The sequence below is a fragment of the Limulus polyphemus genome, unplaced genomic scaffold (assembly GCF_000517525.1).
Source record: "Limulus polyphemus unplaced genomic scaffold, Limulus_polyphemus-2.1.2 Scaffold3314, whole genome shotgun sequence".
Classification (NCBI taxonomy): Eukaryota; Metazoa; Arthropoda; class Merostomata; order Xiphosura; family Limulidae; genus Limulus; species Limulus polyphemus.
In genome coordinates, this window is record NW_013668924.1 from 94,917 (window position 1) to 120,456 (window position 25,540).

The 25,540-nt window shown below is 33.4% G+C and overlaps 2 protein-coding genes across 3 annotated transcripts in view; both read right to left on the reverse strand.

Moving 5' to 3' along the window:
• The window catches only part of LOC106469115 (L-asparaginase-like), a 72,388-nt gene extending 66,296 nt beyond the window's left edge, over positions 1 to 6,092 (reverse strand). Inside the window, exon 1 of one of the 2 annotated variants that reach the window (XM_013929570.2) lies at positions 5,822 to 6,092. In XM_013929570.2, the coding sequence (XP_013785024.2) occupies positions 5,822 to 6,056 (235 nt within the window). In that variant the 5' untranslated portion in view covers positions 6,057 to 6,092. Of the gene's footprint in view, positions 1 to 5,809 lie in introns of both variants that reach the window. The other variant, XM_022397545.1, reaches the window with a different exon arrangement.
• A 5,466-nt stretch (positions 6,093 to 11,558) lies between these two features.
• Positions 11,559 to 25,287, reverse strand: LOC106469117. Its single transcript, XM_013929571.2, has 5 exons — positions 25,079 to 25,287; positions 18,954 to 19,089; positions 15,943 to 16,076; positions 12,137 to 12,374; positions 11,559 to 11,653 (listed from the first exon to the last, which is right to left on the reverse strand). The coding sequence occupies exons 1-5, from the start codon at positions 25,271 to 25,273 to the stop codon at positions 11,559 to 11,561; spliced, it is 798 nt and encodes a 265-aa protein (XP_013785025.2). The 5' UTR covers positions 25,274 to 25,287.
• Positions 25,288 to 25,540: the final 253 nt, after the last annotated feature.

Consider the following 25,540-nt stretch of genomic DNA (forward strand, 5'->3'; position numbering starts at 1 on the left):
TTATAATGCTGTAGTGCACTGGCTCCCAAAAATGTAGCAAAAATGTTGTATCATCTGCTGCTCAGCTCTTTGCCACATGGCTTCAGAGGCTAAAGTCATTATATTCTGTAGCAAAATAAAGGAAAAAAAGTGGGAAGTCCCAAGCCCAATGCCTAGAGATGTGAATATCAAGTTCAGAGGTGAACTTGATGTTGAGAAAGAAATTTGGAAATGTGACTTGATTGTCAAAATACCAAGAAAGTGTCATCAATTTAGAGTTTGTAAAGACAGGCTTAAAGTCACATGGGTAGTTTTCTAGTCACTAGCATTAATGGTAGGACAGAAAACTATTGGATATCACTGGACCCAGCAGAGAGTCCATCTATTTGGTAATAAATAACATCACTAAAGAGGAAATGATTTAACTTTGTGGAGAGGGCAAGAAGTTCCAAGAATTGTTTTCTGGTGAAACCAAGATACTGCTCAGTGTCCGAAAGAAATAGAGATTTCATGTTATTATTTGCAGCAGGTTTAGAGTAGCATTAAGCCTACCCACTTTTGGCACAATTTGAATTATCCATTGAAAATCTTTATATCAAGATGTTGCAAAAACCCGCAGATTCAAGCAGATAAAGATGAGAATAACAATTCTCTTGTGCTGCAACAAGTCATGAAATCACAAGCTAACAACACTCGCAATAGGAAAATGCATTCATAACTTATCTTATATTATTGTATCTAATTTTCTCTTATCAATATTCCTTTTATATCTATTTTTCCTATGTAAAGAAACAGTTATTTTATTTAATTGATTGCTTTATACATTTATGGAATCTGTATCTGTTCAGTAAGAGTGCCTTTTTAACTAGTTGTCAGAGTCTTGGGAAGAAAAGACCTATTGGAGTAAAGCAGGACAAATGTGAAATGATAAAGAGTCCAAAGCACATGAATTGCAAACAAATCCAACCAATGACAAAAAAAAATAAAAAACAACTGTAAAATCCCAATTTGGTAATTGAAAAGGTCATCTGGGTTGAAGAATATGAATGGTTTTGAATAGACCTGCTAGTACTGAGAATTCAAAAACATTCAATATTTGTAATACCAAAAGATGGTGGATAAGGATGCCTTATATAAAGCCACTGTAACCAAAGCAAAACCCCTCTCAAATACCCAAGTCATAAAACGGGATATGGTAGATACTTTGGAATGAAAAAGGGTTGAAATTCCTTTAATACACAATTGACAATAAGTATGTCAGTTCCATTGATAAATGGTTGTGGTTAGCCTACAGAAAGATTTAGTTAAATACAGAGAAACTGCAGAAGTTAAACTCTTATGTTGGGCAGAGGACTGCATAACTTCCAAGCATGAAGACTGAGTTTCCAAACATCTGGGTGGAGAATGTCTCATTGATGTTGTCTCAGTGACTGTCAATGTGGAAGAGGTAGAGGAAAATATACCTATAGATACCGAAGAAGCAGAAACCATGTTTGAGCTGGCCAATATGGTGCAACCAAGTTAACTCAATTGGGAATGGAGTGAACCATAGTCAGAATCCAGGTCAATAGCGAAATTGGGGAAAGGTATATATAGCTGTAAGCCTGTCCAGTCTTGACTGAACACATCTGCTGCCAATGCTTGAGCATGAGGTATTAGAGACCAGAACTGAGAGCAAATCCACTGAAAAACCTTGTGATGTAGCATCCATTCCATCAGGAGAATATGGCTGGATCAAGACAAGTGATCTGCAGTTAAGTTCATCACTCCTGGAACATGACATGCTAAAAGACTGATATGATAGGAATAAGTCCTGAGGAGAAGAAACAAGGTATAAAGACAAGGTCTCAAGAAAATGTGCCACCTTGACGAGAAATTTGAGATACCACTGTGAAATTGACAGAATATATCATGACAATTTCTCCCTTCAAGAGAGACAGACCTTAAAACATTGCCCAGTGTACTTCAAGGAGTTTGAGAATGTTGACATGGAAGGTAGACTAGTCTTCCGTTCAAATACCCTGGAACTCCTGACCTTGAAGATAAGTTCCCATCCCTGAAGAGATGCCACTGTGAACAGATGGATCTCGGGACGATGTGGTGGAATGGGTACCATAAAAGTGGTGTTGTTCCAATCCAACCACTATTCCCAATGAGATGGGATGACCCAAAGGATCAAAATGCATAATCCATTGGTTGTGCAGTGACCATTGAAGGGACCTCCTATGTGCTCATCCCAAAGGAAGAAGAGGCTCAAGGGATGCCCATATCCCCAAAACAGAGAGAAACATCCGTGCAGTAGGAGAAGGAAACATAAGTAAAAGCCTGACAACTCTTTCCAAGGTTTGAAGCCTGATAATGGTTGGTTGAGCACAAATGATTTGAGTATTGAAAAACACACCCAGATGGGCCAGATATTGCATCGGTGACAGAATAAATTTCTTTAGTCGGTTAAGGAAGCATGCTTTTGTGGCTTCTGAATGGAGATCTGAAAGTGTTGTTCCGCTAATTAACAGGATGGTGCCAGAAGAAGCCAGTCATCTATATAATGATGTGTTTACAGGTCCAAGGAATGAAGATGACGAGAAAAAGCTTGAACAACTCTGCAGAAGACATAAGGTGCTGATGCAAGATTAAAACATAGAACCCTGAACTGCAGAACCTGACCCTTGAGCATAAAGCAGAGAAACGTCTGGGTAGATTCTGCTATGAGAATATGAAAATAAGCTTCAGCATCATCAAACTTAGTCATCCAGAGCCCTGGTGCAAAGTACAACCATACGTTAAGAAAGGATTCCATAGGAAAGAGGGGAGGATTTAAAAATTGGTTAAGTTGAAACAAATCGATGATTGGATGCCAATCTCATGTCTTCTTGGGTACAACGAATAGATGGGAACAAAATTCTGGAAGAACTGGATCAACCCTCTTTACTGTCCTTTTGACTAACAATTCTCTTATAGCCTGGGAATAAAGCTCCACTCATTATGAATACGTTAAAGGTGAAAAAGCAACAGGTTATGCAGATAAAGGTGGAGGTGATGTAAATTGAATGATCAACCCTGAATCCAGAATATGGAATACCCATAGATCCCTGGTGAAAAACTCCATATGTCCAGAAAGTGATGTAAACATACTCCCTCTGCTCCCTCACCCATGGGAGAGACATCGACGCTGTTGTTGACGGTCCACCTCAGCCGAAAATCCTTGATAATACGGATGGATTACATTATGGGAACCAATAGACCTGGGAACCTAATGAGGGGATTGGGAAAAACTATGAATCGACACTCCCAAATTTGCACCAGAAAGGCAAGAAGCCAACGACGATGAAGAAAGTATACAAGCTGAATCAAATCTTGAATCTAACATCTCTGGAATTCCAACAAACAACATGGGATGGAGAAAGAGACCTTCCCATAACTCCCTGAGGGCAGAAGATGGTAAATGAATATCTTCTAACAAAGAATCTCTACTCAATAAATCTCCACAACAAACAAGCCAGGAAACCAGAGAAAGAAATGAAGAAGTCAATCTGACTGAGCTAGATGTCAGTAAAATATCCAACTTGTCCTCAAATTGCTGAGGGGAACATTTATAGGCTTCTAACAAAAGTTGGATAAAAAAAAAACTTCAGGACATTCGTGAAAGTAAGATGAATCCAAGAAACATTGATCTGTTTAAAGTGATTATAGGTTCCAATCGAGACTCCCCCCCAGGTCCAAAACGGGGTCCATTCATTGAGAATCTAAATATACCTCCTCTTGATGTTCTGAAAAAATGTGGGGGGGACAAGGCAAATCTCCCAGCCTGAACAGCAATATCAGAAGGATGAGGAAAAATCAAGCAGTCACTTGTCCTTTCTGCCAACAAGGAGGGGGTAGAGTCAAATGCAATAGGAGAGACTCTCAAAACCTCACCAACCTGAGGAACCAACTGAAGAAAAAGGGGCTGGAGGTGGCTGATCAAAATGATCCTCGGTTGAGGTCAAACCTAGTAAAAGAAGGAGCTGGAAAAAGTGAGTCTAAATTCTCCCCAGCTGGTTCTGGTCATTTGCAAAAACCACCGCGAAACCCCCCCAGAGAGACACCCATGGTCCATAAATATGTGTCCATCTCGCATTTGATCATATCACGGACAGCCTTGAATGACCTCTCCCCTGGCCGTCGACAAATACCAGATAACAGAGGTGGAAGAGAAGAGGTCTGAATAGCCTCCATAGTAGAAACATTAACTCGGGAATTCATACCCGTTGGTATATTTTTTTATAATTATTATTAGTAGTAATAAAATAATTCATAAATATATGAAGATATAACTGTAGTAACGCAAACCACGATCAATATCACAACATAAATTGTGAATAATTACAGCACTCCTGATTACAGAAACTTGTGCCAAATGCTTTGTCGAGAAAAAGTGATTACATTATCTGAATGAGATGCTTAAATACAGTGCCTGGATAAAGAGTGCATCGAAGTTGGTGGATAATTTTGCAAATCAGAATTTGCCAAGGGCATTCGAGTAGGGTATAAAAAGCCTGGAGCAAGCATTTGCAATGGTTAGATGGGCAAACAGTGGAAACTCTGGAGATCAAGAAATAGCTACGGTGTCAGTAGAGGTAAGTATATTTTGGAATACAGCATTTATGTTTCTTAATTTTAAACATTTCATTGTGCTGTACATTGATGCTAATACAGTTAATGATATGGTAGAGAAAATGAGAAATGAAAATAAACATTTACCTTAAAAACTTTGATATTCATTTAGGAGATTTTAGAGGTTATGCAAATGAAATTTGAAAACCATGAGATTAAAAAAAAAGTATTTTCACAGTAAACATGAAAATCATTTTGCCCTTGAACTACTCAAAATGAGAGTGCAAATAATTACAATAAATAACAATTTTTTCATAGAAATAATAGAAAAAATAAATATTAAATATTTTTGTTTTTTGAAATTACTTGCCCTGAGGATAATTTCTGTCGCATTCCAAACAATTTCATCAACTAGTTTTATTTTTGGAAAGAAATTTAAGAGTTACATATCCCACTAACATTGTAAGTAGGTCAAGGTGAAAGGGTTAAACTGTCTTCACAGTGCACTTTTAGCAGAAGTTTGGTTACAATATATGCACTCATCAATTACTTTGAAATTGATCTGCTTTTTCTTGAAAAAGTTGCAGATACCACTTGATGTCTTGAGCACTATTTCAGATGTTCAGACATTTCACTAAAACATAACATAACAATCAAGGATTCTTTAGCAAAAAACTTCACTTGGGACAAGTAAATGATCAATGAATAGATTCATAGGTCAATGTAAGATAATTTTCAACCAATCACTTTTTTTTTCTGGAATATTAATAGCTATCTCTATAATGGAAATGGGATCAATCACTTTCTAAATTTCTTTTTAACATACTTTATTCCTGTGTTTTACTTGATAACAATTCATAATGTTTAAAGCTTACATTCCTGTATAAATCATTAACAAAAAAGAATTCTGAGGGACACATTTTTGTAGCAAGATTCAAACATGGTATCTAGTAAAATGTTTTCTTTTGAGCTATACTTACAATATATTACTACTACATGCATCAACCATGTTATATCCAGTGAACATTTTTTTTGAACTTCACCAACAGTATGTTACTACATGTATTAACCATATTATATACAGCAAAATTTTTTTTAGCTTAACCTACATTACATTAATACAACAGGAATTAAACATTATATCCAATAAAATGTTTTTAAATTCACCTATAGCACAGTAGTACTACAAGAATCAAATTTTATATCAGTGAAATGATTTTGCTTTGAACTTTACCTATATTCCTACCTTTTTTTTCTGTTCTAACCATTCCTATTGTACCTCCAGTGTACAAAACTAAAACTCTTGCTTCATTGCTTCCTTCAGAATTGATTCTTCGGAGAGCACTGTTCTTTCTTAAAACTTTAGGTGCATAAGATGGATCTATCTGAATAAAACTCTTTTCTTTTTTTTCATTTTGGTCACCTAAATCAACTTTCACACTGTCCAATGATCCTTTTTTTATTACAGGAATATTTTTCATCACATTCTTTTCTTTTTCCACATTCACATCTTTGTTCTCATCCATTTCTTAAGATTTCTATAATAATAATAAAAAAAATTCTGTAAATATTATAAACTTATCTCAATAATATCGGAATAGATGGTAGTCAAATTTAGATCACTGGTGGTTTGCAAGTTATAATAATAACCAAGGTAATGAGATAAACTTGACCATGTACCTTATTTCAAAACAGATAAAAATCATTTGTGAAACAATAATAATATTACCCTTCTTAAATGTTCCACTTTAAGAGTTTACTTGTACAAAGTGCTAGGGAGTTTGGTCAACGAAAAGACTGACAATAGGAGAAACATTCTCATACCAAATAACTTGGTTAGAAACATCATACATCTAATTATAAAACATTAACTAAGATTGTAGTTTGGAAAAAACCAAAAACCTTGGCTGGATTTGATAAAGAAGGTATCTACAGATATTAATTACCCAAAGAGGTATTTCTCTGACATTACTGTTGGTCTGAAAGATGAAAAGTATACTTTAACTTATCTAAGAAGAATTGGTTATCACCATAAGGAAGTGAACTGAATATAAAGAGCACATTGCTGACACAGCTAGTTAATAACATCTTCCTTTTAGATCACATAATGAATGATAAACTAAAAGTTAAGAGCAAAACTTTACAATGAATGGAGACTTTTGTTTCATATTAAGAATCAAGAGTAATATATGATTAGGCAAACATCCAAGGATTGGCGAATTATGAGTCCCAATTAGAACTGTGCTGTGAGACATTTATGACAAGTTCTCAGGGGAGGGGGAGATTCTTTAGCTAAGTTTGTGCATCACCCCACACTAGAAATAACTGGACTAGTCTGGTAATTGAAAGTTCATTGTCTCATAGATGATCAGCAATGACTACATTAGAAAAGAGGAATACAAAAGTTGTCACTAGGTGGTTAGCATATGTAGTCAGCCAAGCCAAGTTAGTTAGCAAGAGTTAACACTCAGCCCGAAACTAGTAGCATCCTCCACTATGAACTAAGCTATAGTTACACCATAAGTTTCTCTCTTAATATGCTAGAGTCTGGATCATATGTTAAGGGATTAACGCAGCCAAGAAATTAAGTTAAATAACAATGTTAATCTGTGAAGTGCTATATTATATTGCAAAACCCTATCTTGAAATGTTTATATTCAATTAAGACTGTGTATTAACCAAAAGCAATTGTAATTGCTATCCTTATATTACAAAAAATTAATGAAGTTCTTGGAGAATTGAAAACATTTGTTTTGTAAATTTCAATTTTTGTCTCCTCGTTTTACATGTGAATTTTCTTAAATTGGTGACCTATGTAAAGACTAAGAACTACATTATCCTGGTACTGTAAATAAACACTGTTTGTAACTGGGTTATTACTCAACAGACAATCATGTGTTATAAATATATGTGTGTGCAATACCACTTCATTGGTACAGAGACCAGTTAAGTCTAAATACAGTTAATAAACATAAAAAGACTAAGGACTTTGGTTATTCATAATTAGATCTAGTTACAGTGAGAAAATTATTCAAAGCAAATAACTAACTGAAATTTAGCAAAACTTGACTTGCATGAAGTTGACTGTCTCATGATGCAGTTTATTTATTCACTTAAATATTCTTAACTTACTGTAAGTAATGAATTTTTTGATTTGCCATTCATGAAGGTGGAACTTATAATTAAATGTACATACTTTTGGGAGCACACTTCTTGAACACTGAAGTTAATATAACAACTAAAGAAATTATAGTGAAACCTGGGATTAAATTGTTCTATTATTTTAGTAATGTACTGAACAGTGTTTTATGTTGCTCACATATTTTTGTATTTATTTTTGTTTCACAACGATACTATTATATAACCATGTTTCGGATAATCTTCTCTACCACCATTACTAAAAACATACCATGTTACTAATATGTTACCATATTACACTTGGAATAATTTTCATAATGAGGATGATACTGTTTTTGAACAATCTAAAGAGGATATATGTGTCATATTTTGATTTATTGAATTTGTCTGATCAAGAAACTGTTCCAGTTCAATACTGAAACCTGAATATGATTGTGCAAATGGTTCAACTAATATAACAACTGTTTTATCATCTTTCTCACTTGAATGACAAAGTTGCCAATATACAATCATGTAATTATGATGATGGTTATCACTTCCACCATCATAACTGAATCACAACTAAATGGTCCTCTTGTCATAGGACACATCTGTTCCATTCTAGTCAATTAGATTTGTAACTTTTGTACAAGGAAAGACAACTTTTCTTGGTAAGGAGAACTTTGAAGAATTGAATTATCATGGGTTCTTCCTTCTGATACAGTCATCTGTAGGTACACAATCATTACTTATATTCTCATTATATACTTACTTCATCATACAGTTAACTTCTATAAATAATAACTTTGACTTGTGCATCAATTCTGTTTGGGAATTACATATAATCTAACGATGTATATTGGTTGTTAAGTCATGTTACGCATAATTTTATAAGCATTAGTACAAAAGTGAAAACTTGGAGGGGACTCTAATATGAATATGTTCCATATCATTGACCAATTGAACATAACAACATTGAATATTGCATTCATTATTATATATAGAATGTATTGAATTCAGCACTAATGCTCATCAATGTCAATACTCCCAAAAATTCAACAATGTAGGCCACAGCCTGAACTTTTGAAGGCACTAGAAAACAGTTGCTTTTTCTTTTTCCACTAGCAAATTTGGAGCACTACTAGCAACAACAATCTTCTCTAAAATTAACTGTCATAATCAACCATTCCATTAAGTGTTATATATCCTATTAATATCTACAAATCTTCTGTGTCATGTTTTTCTTTTCAAATCAAACCCATTTTAATTACATGTAACACTTTTATTTTAACTGTTTCATGAACCATAAACAATGTTTAATTTTGGGAGAAACTGATGTATGTAGGCCACAAGCACCTGGATCAACAGTTAACATTATACCAATGCTATACTAAAATATTTACGAGGAGTGTAGAAAAACATTTGAAGTTAATATAGTTTCTATTTTATTATTACATCCAAGGATCAACCCCTTGGGTACAGTATTTCTAATCATACTGCTAGCAAAACTGCAGAAGTCAGATGTATGACTCTGGCCAGGTAGTCCATGTATTAATTACCTTGGCAACAAATCAAACAAGTTGCAGTTTTACTATCTTATTTCCTGGCTTAACTTGGGTGTACTGTGTAGCTCAAATGTTGATTGCAAAACCCGGCATGTGAAACAATCTTGTTATCACAATTATAATAACTTTCTATACTCAGAATCTTACAGGATAAATAAATGAAATGGAGGTATCACAGGTGTAATAATAATCAACACAATAATCTGCAAATATTCCTTACAGAATATGTACTAGCAATTTTTTATTGTAACTTCTAACTTTTACTAGCAAAACTGCAACACACACCAGTAATTGAGTCCTGCTACATAATGATAGGAAAACTGTTGACTCATCTACTAGTTTCACTCATACTACGATCAGTTATTTGTACCTAAACCTAATTATGGGACACATTTAAGTGCATAACAGTGATAATACAATTTTTTAAACATAAAAATAACCAGGGGTGGAAAAAAGAATTTTGATTTGATATCAATTTCAAATACCTGTTTCCAGATTTGCAAGCAGATTCAGATTAGATAGTAGACATAGCCATACATACATATTGAAAATGTACAATAAGTATAAGCTGCCATTTCATTATAGTATAGCATTTAAAATTAAACTTGTTACTTTATCATAGCTTTTAAAAATTTAATAAGGGCATACACAGAGATATACAGTCCTGCTTGAGTAGGCACTTTAAGGGAATGTGGCATATCTTGGTATGACACATTGCTTTACGCCCTCAATCCCTTGCCAAGACCGTTGGTTGTATTGTGCTTGCTATTGGTACCATAAACATCTGTGGTGCACAATGGACGAGTGTGACATTTATTTAAACTACATGATGACTATCCACAACTATTATGACTACTAGGGCTTCCACTCTGAAGAAAATGTTACTGTGTTTAGTGGTTAATAGCAAACATCAGTACAACAGATAATTTTATAACTATCAACCATGTTTCAAGTCCAGGTAATATCATGCCTGCATAATATTGTGAGATAATCCAATGATGGAAATACTATCCAATAATCTATTTAATTGTAAAATTAATATCAGATCAGATTGTAACAGATAGTATAATATCCCACTGGATTAAATATTTGTTCCATCCCTGAAAATAACAGCCAGAGTTGATATGTGATGATTCTTGGAAATTCAAAAACTAGGTAGTCTGGTTATACTAAAAGATTGCATACAGATTAAATTTTTAAATATCAGGTCATCCCACAAGTTCTTTCCGGATTTTAATTCTTTGAAATTTACTAGTAATTTAGAATGTTTAATGGAAATAAAAAATATTTATATATCATACATATGTATTTGGGCATATTTAAACTTATTAAATTTTATTTTACAGAATAAAGTATTTCAAATTTCACTGATTAAAGCCCTTTGAACATGGAAGTATCTAAGGAGCATTTGAGGCATATAATGCTTTATGAGTTTAAAAAAGGGAATTCTGCAGCCGAAGCGACTCGAAATATTCACTCAGCTTATGGAGAAGAAGGCTGGAATGAAACAACTTGCAGAAGATGGTTTGCAAAATTCAGAAGTGGAAATTTCAGCCTTGAAGATGAAGACCGAACAGGACGTCCAGTTGAGTTTGATGATATGCTCCTTGTGGTATCACTTGAAGTTCATTGCCAATTCTTCAACTGATACTGCAGGATTTTGCTTGGTTCAAACCATATAACTGTTCATCGTCACGTTCAACAACTTGGAAAGGTTCCTAAATTTGGAAAATGGGCGCCTCATGAATTGTCTAGAGTGAACCGCAAATCGCGAGTTCAGATCTGCTCTTCTCTTCATTCTCGTGACCTTATCTCGCCCTTTTTGGATAGATTTGTGACTGGTGATGAAAAATTGATTTTTTATAAAAATGATAAACGTTGTAGGCATTGACTTAGTAATGAGGAAAAGGCCCAACCACAACCAAAAATGGAACTTCATGCGAAGAAGGTTCTCTCTCTATCTGGTGGGATTGCAAAGGAATTATTCACTTTGAGTTGCTGCCAACTAATGCTACAATCAATGCTCAAGTCTGTTGTCAGCAATTAGAGCGCTTGAATGCGGCTTTAAAGAGAAAAGGCCTGTTTTAGTGAATCGAAGAGGAGTGGTGTTTCATCAGGACAATGCACGACCCCACACTGCAAAAATCACGACCCAGAAGATTGAAGATTGGTTGGGAGAAAATTCCTCATCCGTCTTATTCTCAAGACCTTGCTCCTTCAGACTACCATTTGTTCCGTAGTTTACAGAATCATTTGGATGGATTAACTCACACAAGCCACGAGGAGGTCGAAACTGACATTTCAGAGTTCTTCTCTTCGAAACCGAAAGAGTTTTTTAGTAGTGGGATTAAAAAGATTGTAAGTAGATGGAAAGAAGTCATAGATAATCATGGAAACTACATTGATAATTAAATTTCAATAAAATGTAAGATTTGATCACTCGTTTTCTTTATTTAAAATCCGTACAGAACTTATGGGATGACCTGATATATGTAATAGAAAATGGATTACATCAATTAAGTGTTATAAATAATAACGTGTATTTGTGCACAAATTTAATATGCCTATGTTGAAATACCAAGATGAAATTTTATTTATTATTGGGTGGATGAAGAAAAGTTTAATATTTTACCAAAACTGCAAATTTCAGCTTGAAAAAAAACGTAAGGCTTCTTTTATTTTTTTCTTACTGTTTTGATGAAAATAATAGAAACAAAGATATTTCATCTTACACAACTAGTCTGCTGACGAATTCAAAAGAGTAAGTTACATGTACGAATGATGCATATTTTCCAGGTATCTCTAACAAGCCTTATTTTTTTTTATCAAATCTATTAAACACGGCTTCTTCTTTATACCAATCATTTAAAGAGACGTACCTTTACTGACATTTTCACTAATACGGAGAAGTTCGGAGGCGTGTTGTAACTGACCACCAACCACAAGTTCTTCGTCACTCATGGTATACACCCTTGGAATCGTAGCCGAGCACCGGAGTCTCATGTTTCTGTTAACAAAGTGATGCTCTTTAACCACAAAACGAAGACTTAAGCTTGAACTTTCTAAACCGTCAGCATTGAGTATGGCGGAATGGGAAGTTTCATACTCGGGGCCAACCTAGCATTGAAATACAAAAAACGTTTGAGTCGTAAACGAAACTCAAGTGACATTAAAATATTAATAGAAAACTGAATACATGAAATGAATCTCTTATGTATAGTAACTTCGAAAAGTGAGGTGAATAATTTGGAGTAAGTTCGAAATACGAAATAAGGAAATCTTTATCGTCCTAGAACTTATAATAAATATAACTGGGATTAACACAGTTATTATTAAAAATATATTACAGCGGGAATCGACAAGTTTTAATGTGAGTGTCGTTACATAATAAGACTCTGTAGAAAAGCATTCATATTGAATAAAAAGGTTCTTTACTTAACGCTATTTTGTAGATATTCTCACAAGATTAATTTCTCTTTTTAAGATTTGGTTAATGTTTTAATTATTTATTTTGTTAGAGACAAGCCAATAAGCAGATTCTTGCTGTAGTTCTGTGCATTATCAAATTAGCATACTTATGCTTTAGAAAACATTTAATATTATAAGGTTTATGTGTTGGAGTACATTTTAACTTACTTGTAGATGGTTAAATCTTGATCATTATATATAATAACTTAGATTGCAACATTTTCGAAACTATTGGAAATTGAGCGAGCAAGCTGGTCGTGAAGTTTTCCTAACCTGTAGCCAGTTGTACCTTCTTCAATTCGTATAAAACTTTATACTGCAAGTTTTTATTAAACTGTAGAAAATGCTGAAGAAACACATTAGGTGGTCAGTAATATAACCAACAGTTAACTGTGCACATCCAATTGATAACGAACCAACTGGTTGCTTATATGATTCACTGTTGACCAGTAACAGCTCACTTTAAAAGTACCCGCTGGGCATTTATATAATCCATAATTACACATGTAACACCCCTCAACAGACTTTCAAAAGAACGTAACATTCAAATGCATATAAAAAAATAGCATAAAAATACTATATGGCGGCATTTTTTCCTTTTTCTTTTTTTTGCAAAACTGAAGTCCAATAACTCAAAATAGCGCTTGGTAACAAACGTTTTCAGATTCAGCAGTCTTATTCTAACGTTTAACCCGAAAACAACTCTTGATTTTTATCAATTTCTAAAAACATCCGCCTAGTCTAAAACACGACGATCACATAATCACAATAATGCTACAGAATATGTGCTTTTATTAAACTATAAAAGACAATCAATTACCTATGCACAACCAGGTTTCGATTAATGCATTTACTAATACTTTAGCAAGAGACGTTTACTGGACTTCAGGAGATACTGAACAACTGTGTAGACTTATAGTATTTTGGCACTTGTGTATAAAGTTAAAATCATAAATAATATTCAACGTTAAACAGTTTAACATTGAATATTATTTATGATTTCAACTGTGTAGGCTGCCAGTTATTTATCAAGGTATACACTACTTCATACTTAATTAAGACTAAAAATTTAATTGCCCCCCAGTGGATCAGTTAACGCAAAAAAATCAGGTTTCGATACCCGCGACAGGCAGAGCATAGATAGCCCATTGTGTAGCTTTTTGCTTAACAACTAACAAGCAAAAATTTAGCTTCATAAAATATGTATTGAATTTATACACATCCTTTGTAACATAAGTTAAAATCTTCATCAAACGAAAACATCTGGTTCTTTTTTTAACGCTTTGATATTATATTTTTGGGGGAAACAGCTTTCCATGATTACTAGAATAGATCTCTCATTTAATTTGTTCCTTGACAATGAAACACGTTAAATTCCAAATAACACTAGGACATAATTGTATAATGCTGCTTGTTGGATATGTTTTAGGTTCATGTTTGGTCAAAAACAGATATCTTAATTCGAAATTTCATTATAGCGTTGTAATTTGTGAGCAAGGCAAGTGACTGGTGTATTTTGTGGAAGAAATATAAAAATAATCTTAAACTGAGATTTAACATTTCCTGAAAATTTTAAATTAATTTCTCATGCACCAAATCACATAGTACTGAAGAATAACTTTATATTTTCTGTCTACCAATATCTGACAATATTTTCTGGTACAGGAAAGATAAAATAAATATTGAATGGTTGGTGATCTTCTAGTTGTAGCACTAAAAACAAAACAACTCTTTTTTCATTGTAATCCACAATTAATCATGCACATCGCACAGAGAAACGTAGCTACTAGCCTTTTATATAACCTACAGTTAATTAACCCTTAACAGCCCAGATAAAAACATATTTGTTCATTGTTAATATAACCTATATTTCATTATGCAAAGCCCACTTATAAACGTCTATCTTTAATATAACCTACACTTAACTATGTATAACCCTCTTATAAACGTACGTGGTGATCTTTGATATAGCCTACAGTTAATCATGCACAGCCTACTTATAAAAGTACATGCTGGTCTTTGATATAATCTACAGTTAACTATGCATAGCCTACTTGTTATGAAGTTAGGTGTAAGGAAAATCGGTTGGGGTTGAGAGAAGTGAGAAAGCGGGTAACTTTTGGTTAGTCTATATGGGATTAAGGATTACAGCATTCTAAGTCATTGGAAAATTATTAGAGGGGTCGGCCGCCTTTTTAGTTTAGCTGCTGTAGAGATTATGGAACCCCTTATAATGATGAAACCTTTCCCTAATCCGATATAAGGGGAACAGATGCGTTCGGGTTGACTTTTATTAAATGGATATAAAAAACAGCCGTTTAATATAATGAAAATAAAGAATGGGAGATGTTAGAGTAATCAAATAAACCAAACGAGAGGCAAAGGAAGAAAGTCATATGCTTACCAGTAAAAAGAAAAATAGGTAGCTTTAAATCTAGTGTTATTGATTATAGTGATAAAAAGAAATTTGTTACGTTTAAGTTATGAGTCAATTCCTGATAGGAATAAGTACAACCTTAACAAAGTTGAAGGAAAAACCGAAGTGTACTTATAGCACAATCATAATAAAGTGTCGTCGGAAGTAGTCTACAATAGTCTTGGTCGTTCGGATAATCCATAATTAATCGTGCACAGCCCACAAGCAAATTCACCTGCTAATCGTTGATATAACCCACAATTAACCATGCATATCCCACTTATAAACGTACCTGTTGGTCATTGATATAGCCCACAATTAACCATGTATATCCCACTTATAAACGTACCTGTTGGTCGTTGATATAACACACACTTAACTATGAATAGCCTGCTTATAAACGTATCTGTTTGTCGTTGATATAACGGTTAACCATGCATATCCCACTTATGAACGTACCTGTTGGTCATTGATATAGCCCACAGTTAACCATGCATATCCCACTTATAAACGTACCTGCTGGTTATTGATATAGCCCACAGTTAACCATGCATATCCCACTTATAAACGTACCTGCTGGTTATTGATATAGCCCACGGTTAACCATGCATATCCCACTTATGAACGTACCTGTTGGTCATTGATATAGCCCACAGTTAACCATGCATATACCACTTATGAACGTACCTATTGGTCGTTGAAATAGACCATAGTTAACCATTTATAGCCCATTAATAAACGTACCTATTGGTCGTTGAAATAGACCACAGTTAACCATTTATAGCCCATTAATAAACGTACCTGTTGGTCGTTGATGTACCATCGTAAACTGGCGGCGGGTCTCGACTTTGCCGAGGTACAGTTCACAGAAACGGTATCTCCAATCCTGTACTTTCCTTTCTTTCCCGATATCCTAGGTGCTTCTGATGGTAGAGCTGAAACATTGTTATGTGTCGTTGAATAATGATGAATAACTTAAACTGCTTATATCCTCCTCCTTCCCTTGCTTAAAAGAGATTACTCTTTCTTTAAATGTCTCACTCCACGTTAGTGATATATCAATCGTTTTATCTACAGAGCTCACGGAAGACTTCTCATCCTGGGAATTTTGTTTGAACAATATAATTATCTTTTGTATACATTTCATGGAATTATCGAAATCGAACGTTTATATTTTCAGAACCTATTTAAGTCATTAGCATTAAAATGTATTAAAACTGAGTTATGTGCTTTCTTTTGAAAGTAAAAAGAAAAACAGCAACAAAAGCAATGATATCTTTGATTTAGACCACAGAAAATCGCAAAATTATTACTGTAAGATTATTTTATTAATGCACAAAAAAAGCAAAATAAACTGAAGAGTTTTAAATCAGAGATTATACTTTTGTCTCGTTTTGTAAGCCATTGGTAAAGAAAGCCTTTAAAATCAGTTTTTTTACTTTTAATGTTGAATTATTTAGTTGGATAAATAGAAAAATGATAGCTTTTGCTGTTTGGTAGGACTTGAATGAATTCTTTTATTAATGTACAAAAGAAAATGACGAATTAGACTGAATAATTTTAAACTAGAAATATTACACTTTTTTTAAAGCAGTTTCTGTATTTGATTCTACAAGTACTTACAAGTTAGTGTTTTTTTATTACTGGAGTTATTACGGTATTGAAATGTAATGCTCTCGATTTTATGTATAGAAAATGCGTACTACTTTATTTTCAAAATCTGATAACAATATTTATTAACATAGCTCATCATTTTAATCGTTTGTGTGAAGTGTTAAATATTCATCATTAACGTGACTCATGTTTATTCTGGTTTCATCAACTACATTATAGTTAACAATTAGACTAAGACTACAAGAAAAATATTTTCTTTGTGTAAATCTCGAGAGTATCATAATGATGTTTTTAAAAATTGAAAACTTAATAAAGATTTTCTATATTAACAAAAATATATACAATATATAAACACAAATTTGTATTTTCAACTCGACTTTGTACTTCCTAAAGAAAAGGATTTAACAGTGTTACTATATTTTGGAACTTCAGTTACACACAAAAACCTTCATATGCATAATACTAAAAACCGAGGTTCGATACCAGTGGAGCGCACAATGCAGATAGCCCACTGTGTAATTTTGTTAACAATGTCAAGTAAGATACGAGTTACGTTACGGATAGTATTATCCTTCAGGTTTGTTTACAGTATTTACATGGCACATTATTATACTCAAACTAAGGGAATATTAAGTTTAACGGAACGGTTTTACTTTCTTTTACGCTCCATAAATATTTCCCATGAAGAAATATAAATGCATTTTTTCGCTTTTATTATTTATTAAAGTACGGAATCCAAGTTTTACTGAATACGGTGTTTTATTGTATATTGTGCTGATCAGATTTGGAAAACCTCAAGATAACTTACACACATTAGTTATATTTCTAATATTAAATATCACATTTTCATCACAACATATAGACAACTAAACATTATACAGTTTTATTTGGTAAGTTTATATAACATAACTTATGTTACCACATACAACATACATTGGTAGTGTTGATTTATGTCAACATATTCAACATGCATTGGTACAATGTTAATCTATGTTAACATATGTAACATACATTGGTACAATATTAATTGTCCTCCACATAGTTAACCCTTAGAGGAAAACACCTGTTCTCAGTCATTAAGAGATCGTACGAATTTAATTTTCATTAATTTTCTAAATTTATTTCCCCTCTCTTCTTTCATAAATCACAGTCATGTATGCTAAAACTTCTGACGCACTTTATCTCTTTTACTTTTTCATTAAAGTAGGTATAAAAATAAAAAAAAAATAAAGTAATTAAAGATAAGCTTTGTAAAGCCCTAACTTGTCAGAAACGTCAAATCAGTTTGTAGAATACATCGGTCTGAGTGCTAAGAAATTGGCTCAGCTAATTAGATAAATTCAGACAAGTCTCATCATGCTGAAAAACCCGCCTGCCAGTTGATTTAAAATAGAAAATTTCTGTGGCAGTAGGATAAACCAAGTATTTAAATATTAACGACATTAGTTGATGTTTTGTGGTCTAACTCTGTCAAATAAAGCTGTTACAAAAGATGGTCTTACTGATGTCATGCTCACATAGATGAATACCAAAGTACCGTTTCTTCCATTTGTTATCAGCTATTTACTGAAACACCTGAAGCTTTCCGATTCAAGTGAAACGAAATATAACAAATTAGGAGGAGTAACTTAGAGCTGCTGTCTTGTTACCTCATTTTTATTCGTGTTAATTTAATTGTTGTATTTAATTCTTGGCTTCAGACATCCCATAATAATTATTCTTATTGAAGTACTAAATTTTTATGTTTCATCGATACCATTTCCTTCATACATTACTGAAATACGTTTTACTAAAAAGAAAAAAAAACACGATTAATGGAATTATTCTTGTCAAGCTACGTTTCAACAAGGACTATATATTATATATACTTGAAATCCTTCTATACATTCTTAAAAAATACATGTTTCAATACGAATCAGCACCTCATTATTAAAAGTGTGAGACATATTGAATACTCATATCCATATGGGTTTGCGACTTACAACATTAAAATTCGGGGTTCGATTCCCCGCGGTGGACACAGCACATAGCTAAATGTGGCGTTGCTCTACAACAAACAAATAATATGTGAATGTCGAATAACATTATTTAGTGCTTAAGATTAAACTAGTTGTAAAATATTTCCTTTCTTTTGTAAACATGCTCGTAATGATGAAAGCAATATCATCAATAACTCTAAATGGCGTCAGACAACGTACCGAATACCTTCATTTCCTTCTTGGCAGATACCGTGTCAAACATCGGGGCTTCAGCGGAAACTTCGCACCTGTAAACTCCTGCGGTGTCCAGATCTACTTGTCGTAAATAAACAGTCTGTCTGTTGGACCTAGAAAGCTGTAGGGGTTTCTCATTAGCCAAATCTGCAAAATTATGCCACTTCAACATTTATTTAGACCTTCGTATAATTTTGTATGTTCATTATATTATATTTTTCACAAAAAATATTTTGAGACTAAATAAGATATAAGAAAAATAGCACTTTCGGTTACTGAATTTTGTAATGTTGATATATATATGTAAATATGAAAAAAGAGCTTGGAAATTTAGACAGAGTCAAATCATTTGTAGAAGTTAAACAAGTAAAGAAGAAAACTTTTCAAACAAAAGGAAGTAAATATAAAAATGGCTAATATTAATCCTTCAAAAACATTTCAAACAAGATAGTAGGGATAGTATTTGCATCATCATCATGGAAGAGACAAACAATGTAGTGGAATGTTAACAGACAAAAATAGGATAAATTAAACTCAATTGCGATTGAATAGTTATATATATTGCCAGATGTTAATTCTTGCCTGTGCTATTATGTAGCTATGATTCAAATGCCATCCGTACTATCTTGTTTGCATTATTTTTGAAGGATTGATATTACCCATTCCTACATTTACTTCCTTTTTTGAAAAGCTTTTTTCTCGTTTGCTTGTATTTAATGCAGCGTTTCAATAGACATGGGAAAGTTTTATTTATAACAAAGTTCTAAATACAATGAAGTTACAACTGTAATATCTATTGCTTATCTACTATTCACCCTGACCTTACGTTTTTTATAGGAAAACCAAAGTTCTGTAAGAAAGATAACTTCAGGGGGTAATGATAACATCGTTTACATTATAGAATTATAATTTTTTTATTACTACTGTTAATAATACTTCTAAAAGCTTGTCATTTCAGTGAAGATGATTAACACCACTGTTTTGGGTTTTGAGTTATCATGTAATAAAAAAGAAGAACAATAAATTCATACTTTTTGCTGTGATATTTCCAGATATTCCCAGAACTTGTGACTCAGTGATTACATAGATATTGTTATAAAAGGAAACACTGTACAGTATTTAAAGCTCTGATGACCTATTGAGGAAATATTTAAAGTACCATTTTGGTGAAAAATCCAAGCCATCCTAACATAGGCAGTGCTACCGTCTGCCTGATAGAAGTTAGCAAAGGAATCTTGGTCATTTCAGTTTTATGGCATCAAAAATCGTTTTGAAAAATAATTGCAAATGCATTACCCACAACTCAGAAAGTGACGTAGTTCATAATCACTAAAGTTTCAAAATAAGTTTACTAAATAATATTAATTCTTTAGAAGGTATGAGTCGTACAAGCACTCAGGGAAGCTAGATCTTGTGCTTCAGTCGCTACTACTGAAACCCAGTAGAAATGTTTTATTAGTTTTCTATAGGGTCACTTTCCAGGCCATGCTACACGTAACTAATGGATAAGAAAAAATTATAAGTTTAAAGAAAAGTTACTTGTTACGTTCACTTTCATACTAAGAGCGTAATGGTTTTAGTTTTGTACTTAGCTTTACTGAATTAAACCACCGTATTATATTCTTACCGGTATAAGATTTCTGGATTGATATTCCTATTAACTGGATCAATTCATATTGTTTTATGATTACTAGCATGAGATGTTTGTTTTAAGTGCATTTACTAGATCATATAACTTGCTTCATATATTTACATGATGTGTTTGGTTTTATACTTGTATCATCTGGATCAAATCACTTTGTTCAATTACTACCTTATGTTACTTACAAGAAGTGTACGTTTTTCTGCATTTACTAACTGGACGAAGTCACATTGTCGAATGGTGATTGACACGGGGTTTTTAGCTTTATGCTTTTATTAAATGGATCAAATTACTTGAACTTTTTAATTTATTAACTTGATCAGTACACCTTTTCTTATTATTACTGGCATGTTAACTAGCCCAAACCACCTTTTCTTAATAATACTAATATTCTGGCATGAGGTTCCTGGTATTTTTCGCATATATTAACTGAACCAAACCATCTTTTCTTATGATTACTGACATGAAGTACTTGGTTAGTTTTTTTCACATACATTAACTGGACCCAATTACATTGTCTTATGAATACTGACATGAGGTTTCTGGTTTGTTTTTTCAGGGGATCAATTATATCATCTTATCTCATGATTAATGAGATGAAGTTTCTTGTTTTTATATTTATACTAAATGGATTAAATCATCTCATCTTCTTTATTACTGATTGGAGGCTTTCTATTATAAAATTACGTTAACTGTATCAAATGTATCTTAATTTACTTAATCATATGCGATTTATGATTTTATAGTCTTATTATTGTTCGTTTGTTTGTAGTTATGTACAAAGCTACACAATAGGTTATCTGTACTCTTCCCACCACGGGTATCGATACCCGGTTTCTAGCGTTGTAAATCCGCAGATATACCGCTGTGCAACTGGGGGCTACTCTTATTAACCTGATCAAATTACACTATTCTACTCCTACCATGAATTACTTACAGTGACTGGCCAAGAACGAATAATGTGATATGAAAATTTTTCATTGTTGCTTTCAAACCAGAGAACAACTCGAAACATTGTTGCACGATTGTCAAGACCGTTTCCATGCGTGCGTAACGTCGGAGTATACCTTTTCAGCCAACCATTTTTGGCAGCACAGTGAAAATACGCAGACCTAATTATATACAATATGCTCAAACCAGTCAAGTCGCTCATAGTTGAATTGTTTACTTGCCATCACTTTAATAGTAAACGAAATGACTCTCAGCACTATAACATCCGTAACCAGTTGTAAGGCTATTAATGCTAATAGACTTCAATAGAGGCAAAACGGAAGTACGTTTTCTTGAAGTTAATATATGATTTGCACATTCAAACACTTCAAATGTATCCAAATCCTGGGGAACACGCAACACGCTACAGGTCTCACAGGTAACATCTGTTCAAATATGGACATAAGAAGGAACTATGCATGTGTTGTAAAGGTGATTTCTAGCACTTTTCCATTGTTCCAACAAGTGAACATATCTCACAATCAGACAGCATTTTTGGTCAATCTAACTAATTTTGATATTTTACATTGTGAAATTCCCAAGATTGTTATGTAATATCCTGGAAACTAGATCGAAAGTGAGCAATCACTGGAATCAGGGCTTGCTAAATCCATGAAGACCCAAAAACTGAACCCGGCATCTGTAATTTTTTGGGAGGGATTTTTCATTAAAAAAGGCGTGTTTTTATGTAGAGTAATATTTGCGATATGATTAAAGAACTCAGAAAAGATTGATATAACTTTGGAATTTCCAATAAGCATCGAAATATTATAAAGGAAGACCAAATTAACATAATTCTACAGACACCTTTTGATTTCCGTTGTTTGACCGCCAACCGATAAACACGTGTAGCAAGCAGTAAGTAGATTTTCGGTTGCTGAAACACAGCCGTTACGGTTGGCGTTAAAAGTTTCTATGCGCTTGGCGTAGTTATACATGGCATAGAAAATATTGCGTCAATGCTTCATCTTCAAATTTAAAACACTGTAGACATTAAATTGTACAAAAAAGGTTGTGTGTGTTTCATTTACGTCTAAAATACATAACTTGAACAACATTCAAAATTAGGTTACAAGATTGCCTGGAGCAGGTTGGGTTGATCCTTTGCTTCTCATTGGGACTAAACTATTGTTCTAGCTCCTAAAGATCAGAAATATTTCGCGACACTTGAAAGGAAACTGTTTGATGCTCTTTCTAAATTTTCTATATCTTGAGATCTCTCCACTTCCAAACTCACGTAAATTATGATTTCATTTCGCCCACATTTCTCCACTGCAAGTCTGGAATGTTTTCCTTTGCTGAGCGAAATGCATGGGCCACGTTACATTTTCAATATTTTTCTGTACAGATACTTTTTACTACAAAGCAGAGTATATAAATATGTTTAAAGAACATCTAAAACTAATTACTGGAATTATAAATCCGCATTCTCATGTTTGAACAAACAACAGATAAAAAATTAAAAACATTTCTACCCTTTAAGAGTTTAGGTAATTGTGGAATTAACATAGTTTACTTATGAATATAAACAACATTCATTAAAGAAAATAATAGCAGGTTAGTGCATATGTTCATACATATATAATTTTTCTACCAAGATTGCTTTAGCGTGTTTCAGAAAACGACACAAAATATACTATCTCTTTTTGTAATGTACGTGCTTTAAAAAACTAATTAACTGGTTGCTTCAAGCAGTTAAATTTGAATTTTCTAAATGGCTGAAGTTAGAGAAATATATAATAGCTATGAATGTTTCTAAGCCTTATGTACGTTGTACTATAGCTTAGTTTACCAAGAATTAGTTTAAGATAAACGTTTCAAAAGGGCAATAAAATAGCTATATAGAAACGATTAATAACATAGCATTCTAACTTCCTGTTTACCCGACTTTTCCTTAAACTTCAAGTTGAATGTTTTACTTATTTTTACCTACTCCATCAACGTTTCTGACATTAGTATACCGTCCTTGTTACTAGTAATATTATTTGTTGACATGAAAATATGCGTTCATGTATATTAAATACCTAAACATGCTAGAAAATGCGTTTAAGTGTACGTAAAAGTATTTGTATTCGATCCTAATAATATTGATATTATTTGTCACAAAATATTCAAATGTTTTGGCCAAGACTGTACAATGTTTAGTTTCTATACTTCGGTTTGAAAGTTAATGAATGAGCACCTATTGTTATTTTCGATGATTTTTATTAGTGGTAAAGTATTCATTCTTTTCTTTCCGTGCGAGTTGATAAATGAGCATCCAGTATTATTCTTGAGTAGGCATATTAATGGAAAGAGTATCCATTTCTGTCTTTCCGTGTAAGTTGATCTCTACCTATCGTCTATCCGAGTGAGTTGATAAATGAGCATCCAGTGTTATTATTGAGTAGGCATATTAATGGAAAGAGTATCCATTTCTGTCTTTCCGTGTAAGTTGATCTCTACCTATCATCTTTCCGAGTGAGTTGATAAATGAGCATTCAGTGTTATTATTGAGTAGGCATACTAATGGAAAGAGTACCCATTTCTGTCTTTCCGTGTAAGTTGATCTCTACCTATCATCTTTCCGAGTGAGTTGATAAATGAGTATCTAATGTTATTTTTGACTAGGCATATTAACGGAAAGAGCATCCACTGCTGTCTTTCCGTGTAAGTTGATCACTAACTATCATCTTTCCGTGTGCACATGTTGATGGTACAGTGTTCAGTCTTGTTCTCTTTCTGTGCAATGTGTTCGTGTCGTTAGTAATAGTTCATTCAGTCCTGTTTTCTTTTTTGTTTGGAGAACACTTCGGTGTTAACTTATGTGTGTGTGTGTGCATGCTAGTGGTACAATGTTCAGTCAATCCTGTCTTTCTGTGTGTGAGAAACATTTGGTGTTATCTTTTCGTGTGTGTAGCTTAATGGTACAGTGTTCAGTGCGATATTTCTCTCTGTGTGTGTGAGTTAAGTATAGGAGCATTCGGTGTTTGTGTATGTGAGCAATTATCATGAGTCCAATGAGTTATTAAAATGGCAATTCTAAAATCTAGAGCAGTTAATTTTTTTTCGTTACAGATAATGGGAGTACCAGATGGTTTTTTACATGTTTAAGCCTTTCTCGAATTTTTGAAGTTTTATATTTGGCATCTCTATGAAATATTAACAATGCATCACACCATGAAATATGTGTTAATTTCTTGAAGAGCCATCTCTTCAATGACCAGGACTGTTACCAGAGCTAGCAGCATGCATCACACGTCGTCTTTAAACAAACTTATGTAACAGAATTGAAAAATATATTCATGATCGAGGACAAATTCAAACCCAATATATTTAATTAGTACCTAATTACGAAGCTAGTTTATTTAAGATGTATTTAACTGTAGTTTAATCTAAGAGAAAATTGCTTTATTCTTTTGAACAGTTTGTATAATTTTGTTGTAAAGGTAAGTAAACGGAAGCGTTTTATCCAAACAGAAAAAGAGAATCTACTTACGTCTACATGAATTCCTGGAAGCGTGAGAAACTGTCCTGGAGGCCAGTCGTTAGGAACAAACCTGTAAAACTCTATTCCGTTCTTGTACCATTTCACTGAATACAGAGTTTCTCCCTCCAAGTCGTAGTTACATACCAGCTCTACAGCCTGGCCTACTCTAGTAGGTGATGGGACATCCAGCATTATCATTTTCATGGACAGAGACTCTGTTAGCGCTGTATGGGGAGATAACTTACTTAACGACCATCTTAGTTTATATTACTTATGACACACAGGACTGCAGTTTGTAAACGATAAACTAAATTGGCGATATGAAGGTTGTATTTGTGGATAGTGTTTGGGTTCCTGCAGCCAAGACCTGACACTTAGCAGAATTCGTGACAGTTAAACTAAATGAAGTGTTTTACAGAGTCTTAGAGCTACAAAACATATAAATGGAAGCTCGATAATACATTTTTGTTA

Coding starts and splice junctions, on each gene's coding strand:
- LOC106469117 (XM_013929571.2), bottom strand. CDS start 25,273: ATGAAAATGATAATGCTGGATGTCCCATCACCTACTAGAGTAGGCCAG. Junction 19,090..25,078: donor TTCCAGGAATTCATGTAGAC/GTAAGTAGATTC, acceptor AAACCCCTACAG/CTTTCTAGGTCCAACAGACA. Junction 16,077..18,953: donor GAAGGAAATGAAGGTATTCG/GTACGTTGTCTG, acceptor ACAATGTTTCAG/CTCTACCATCAGAAGCACCT.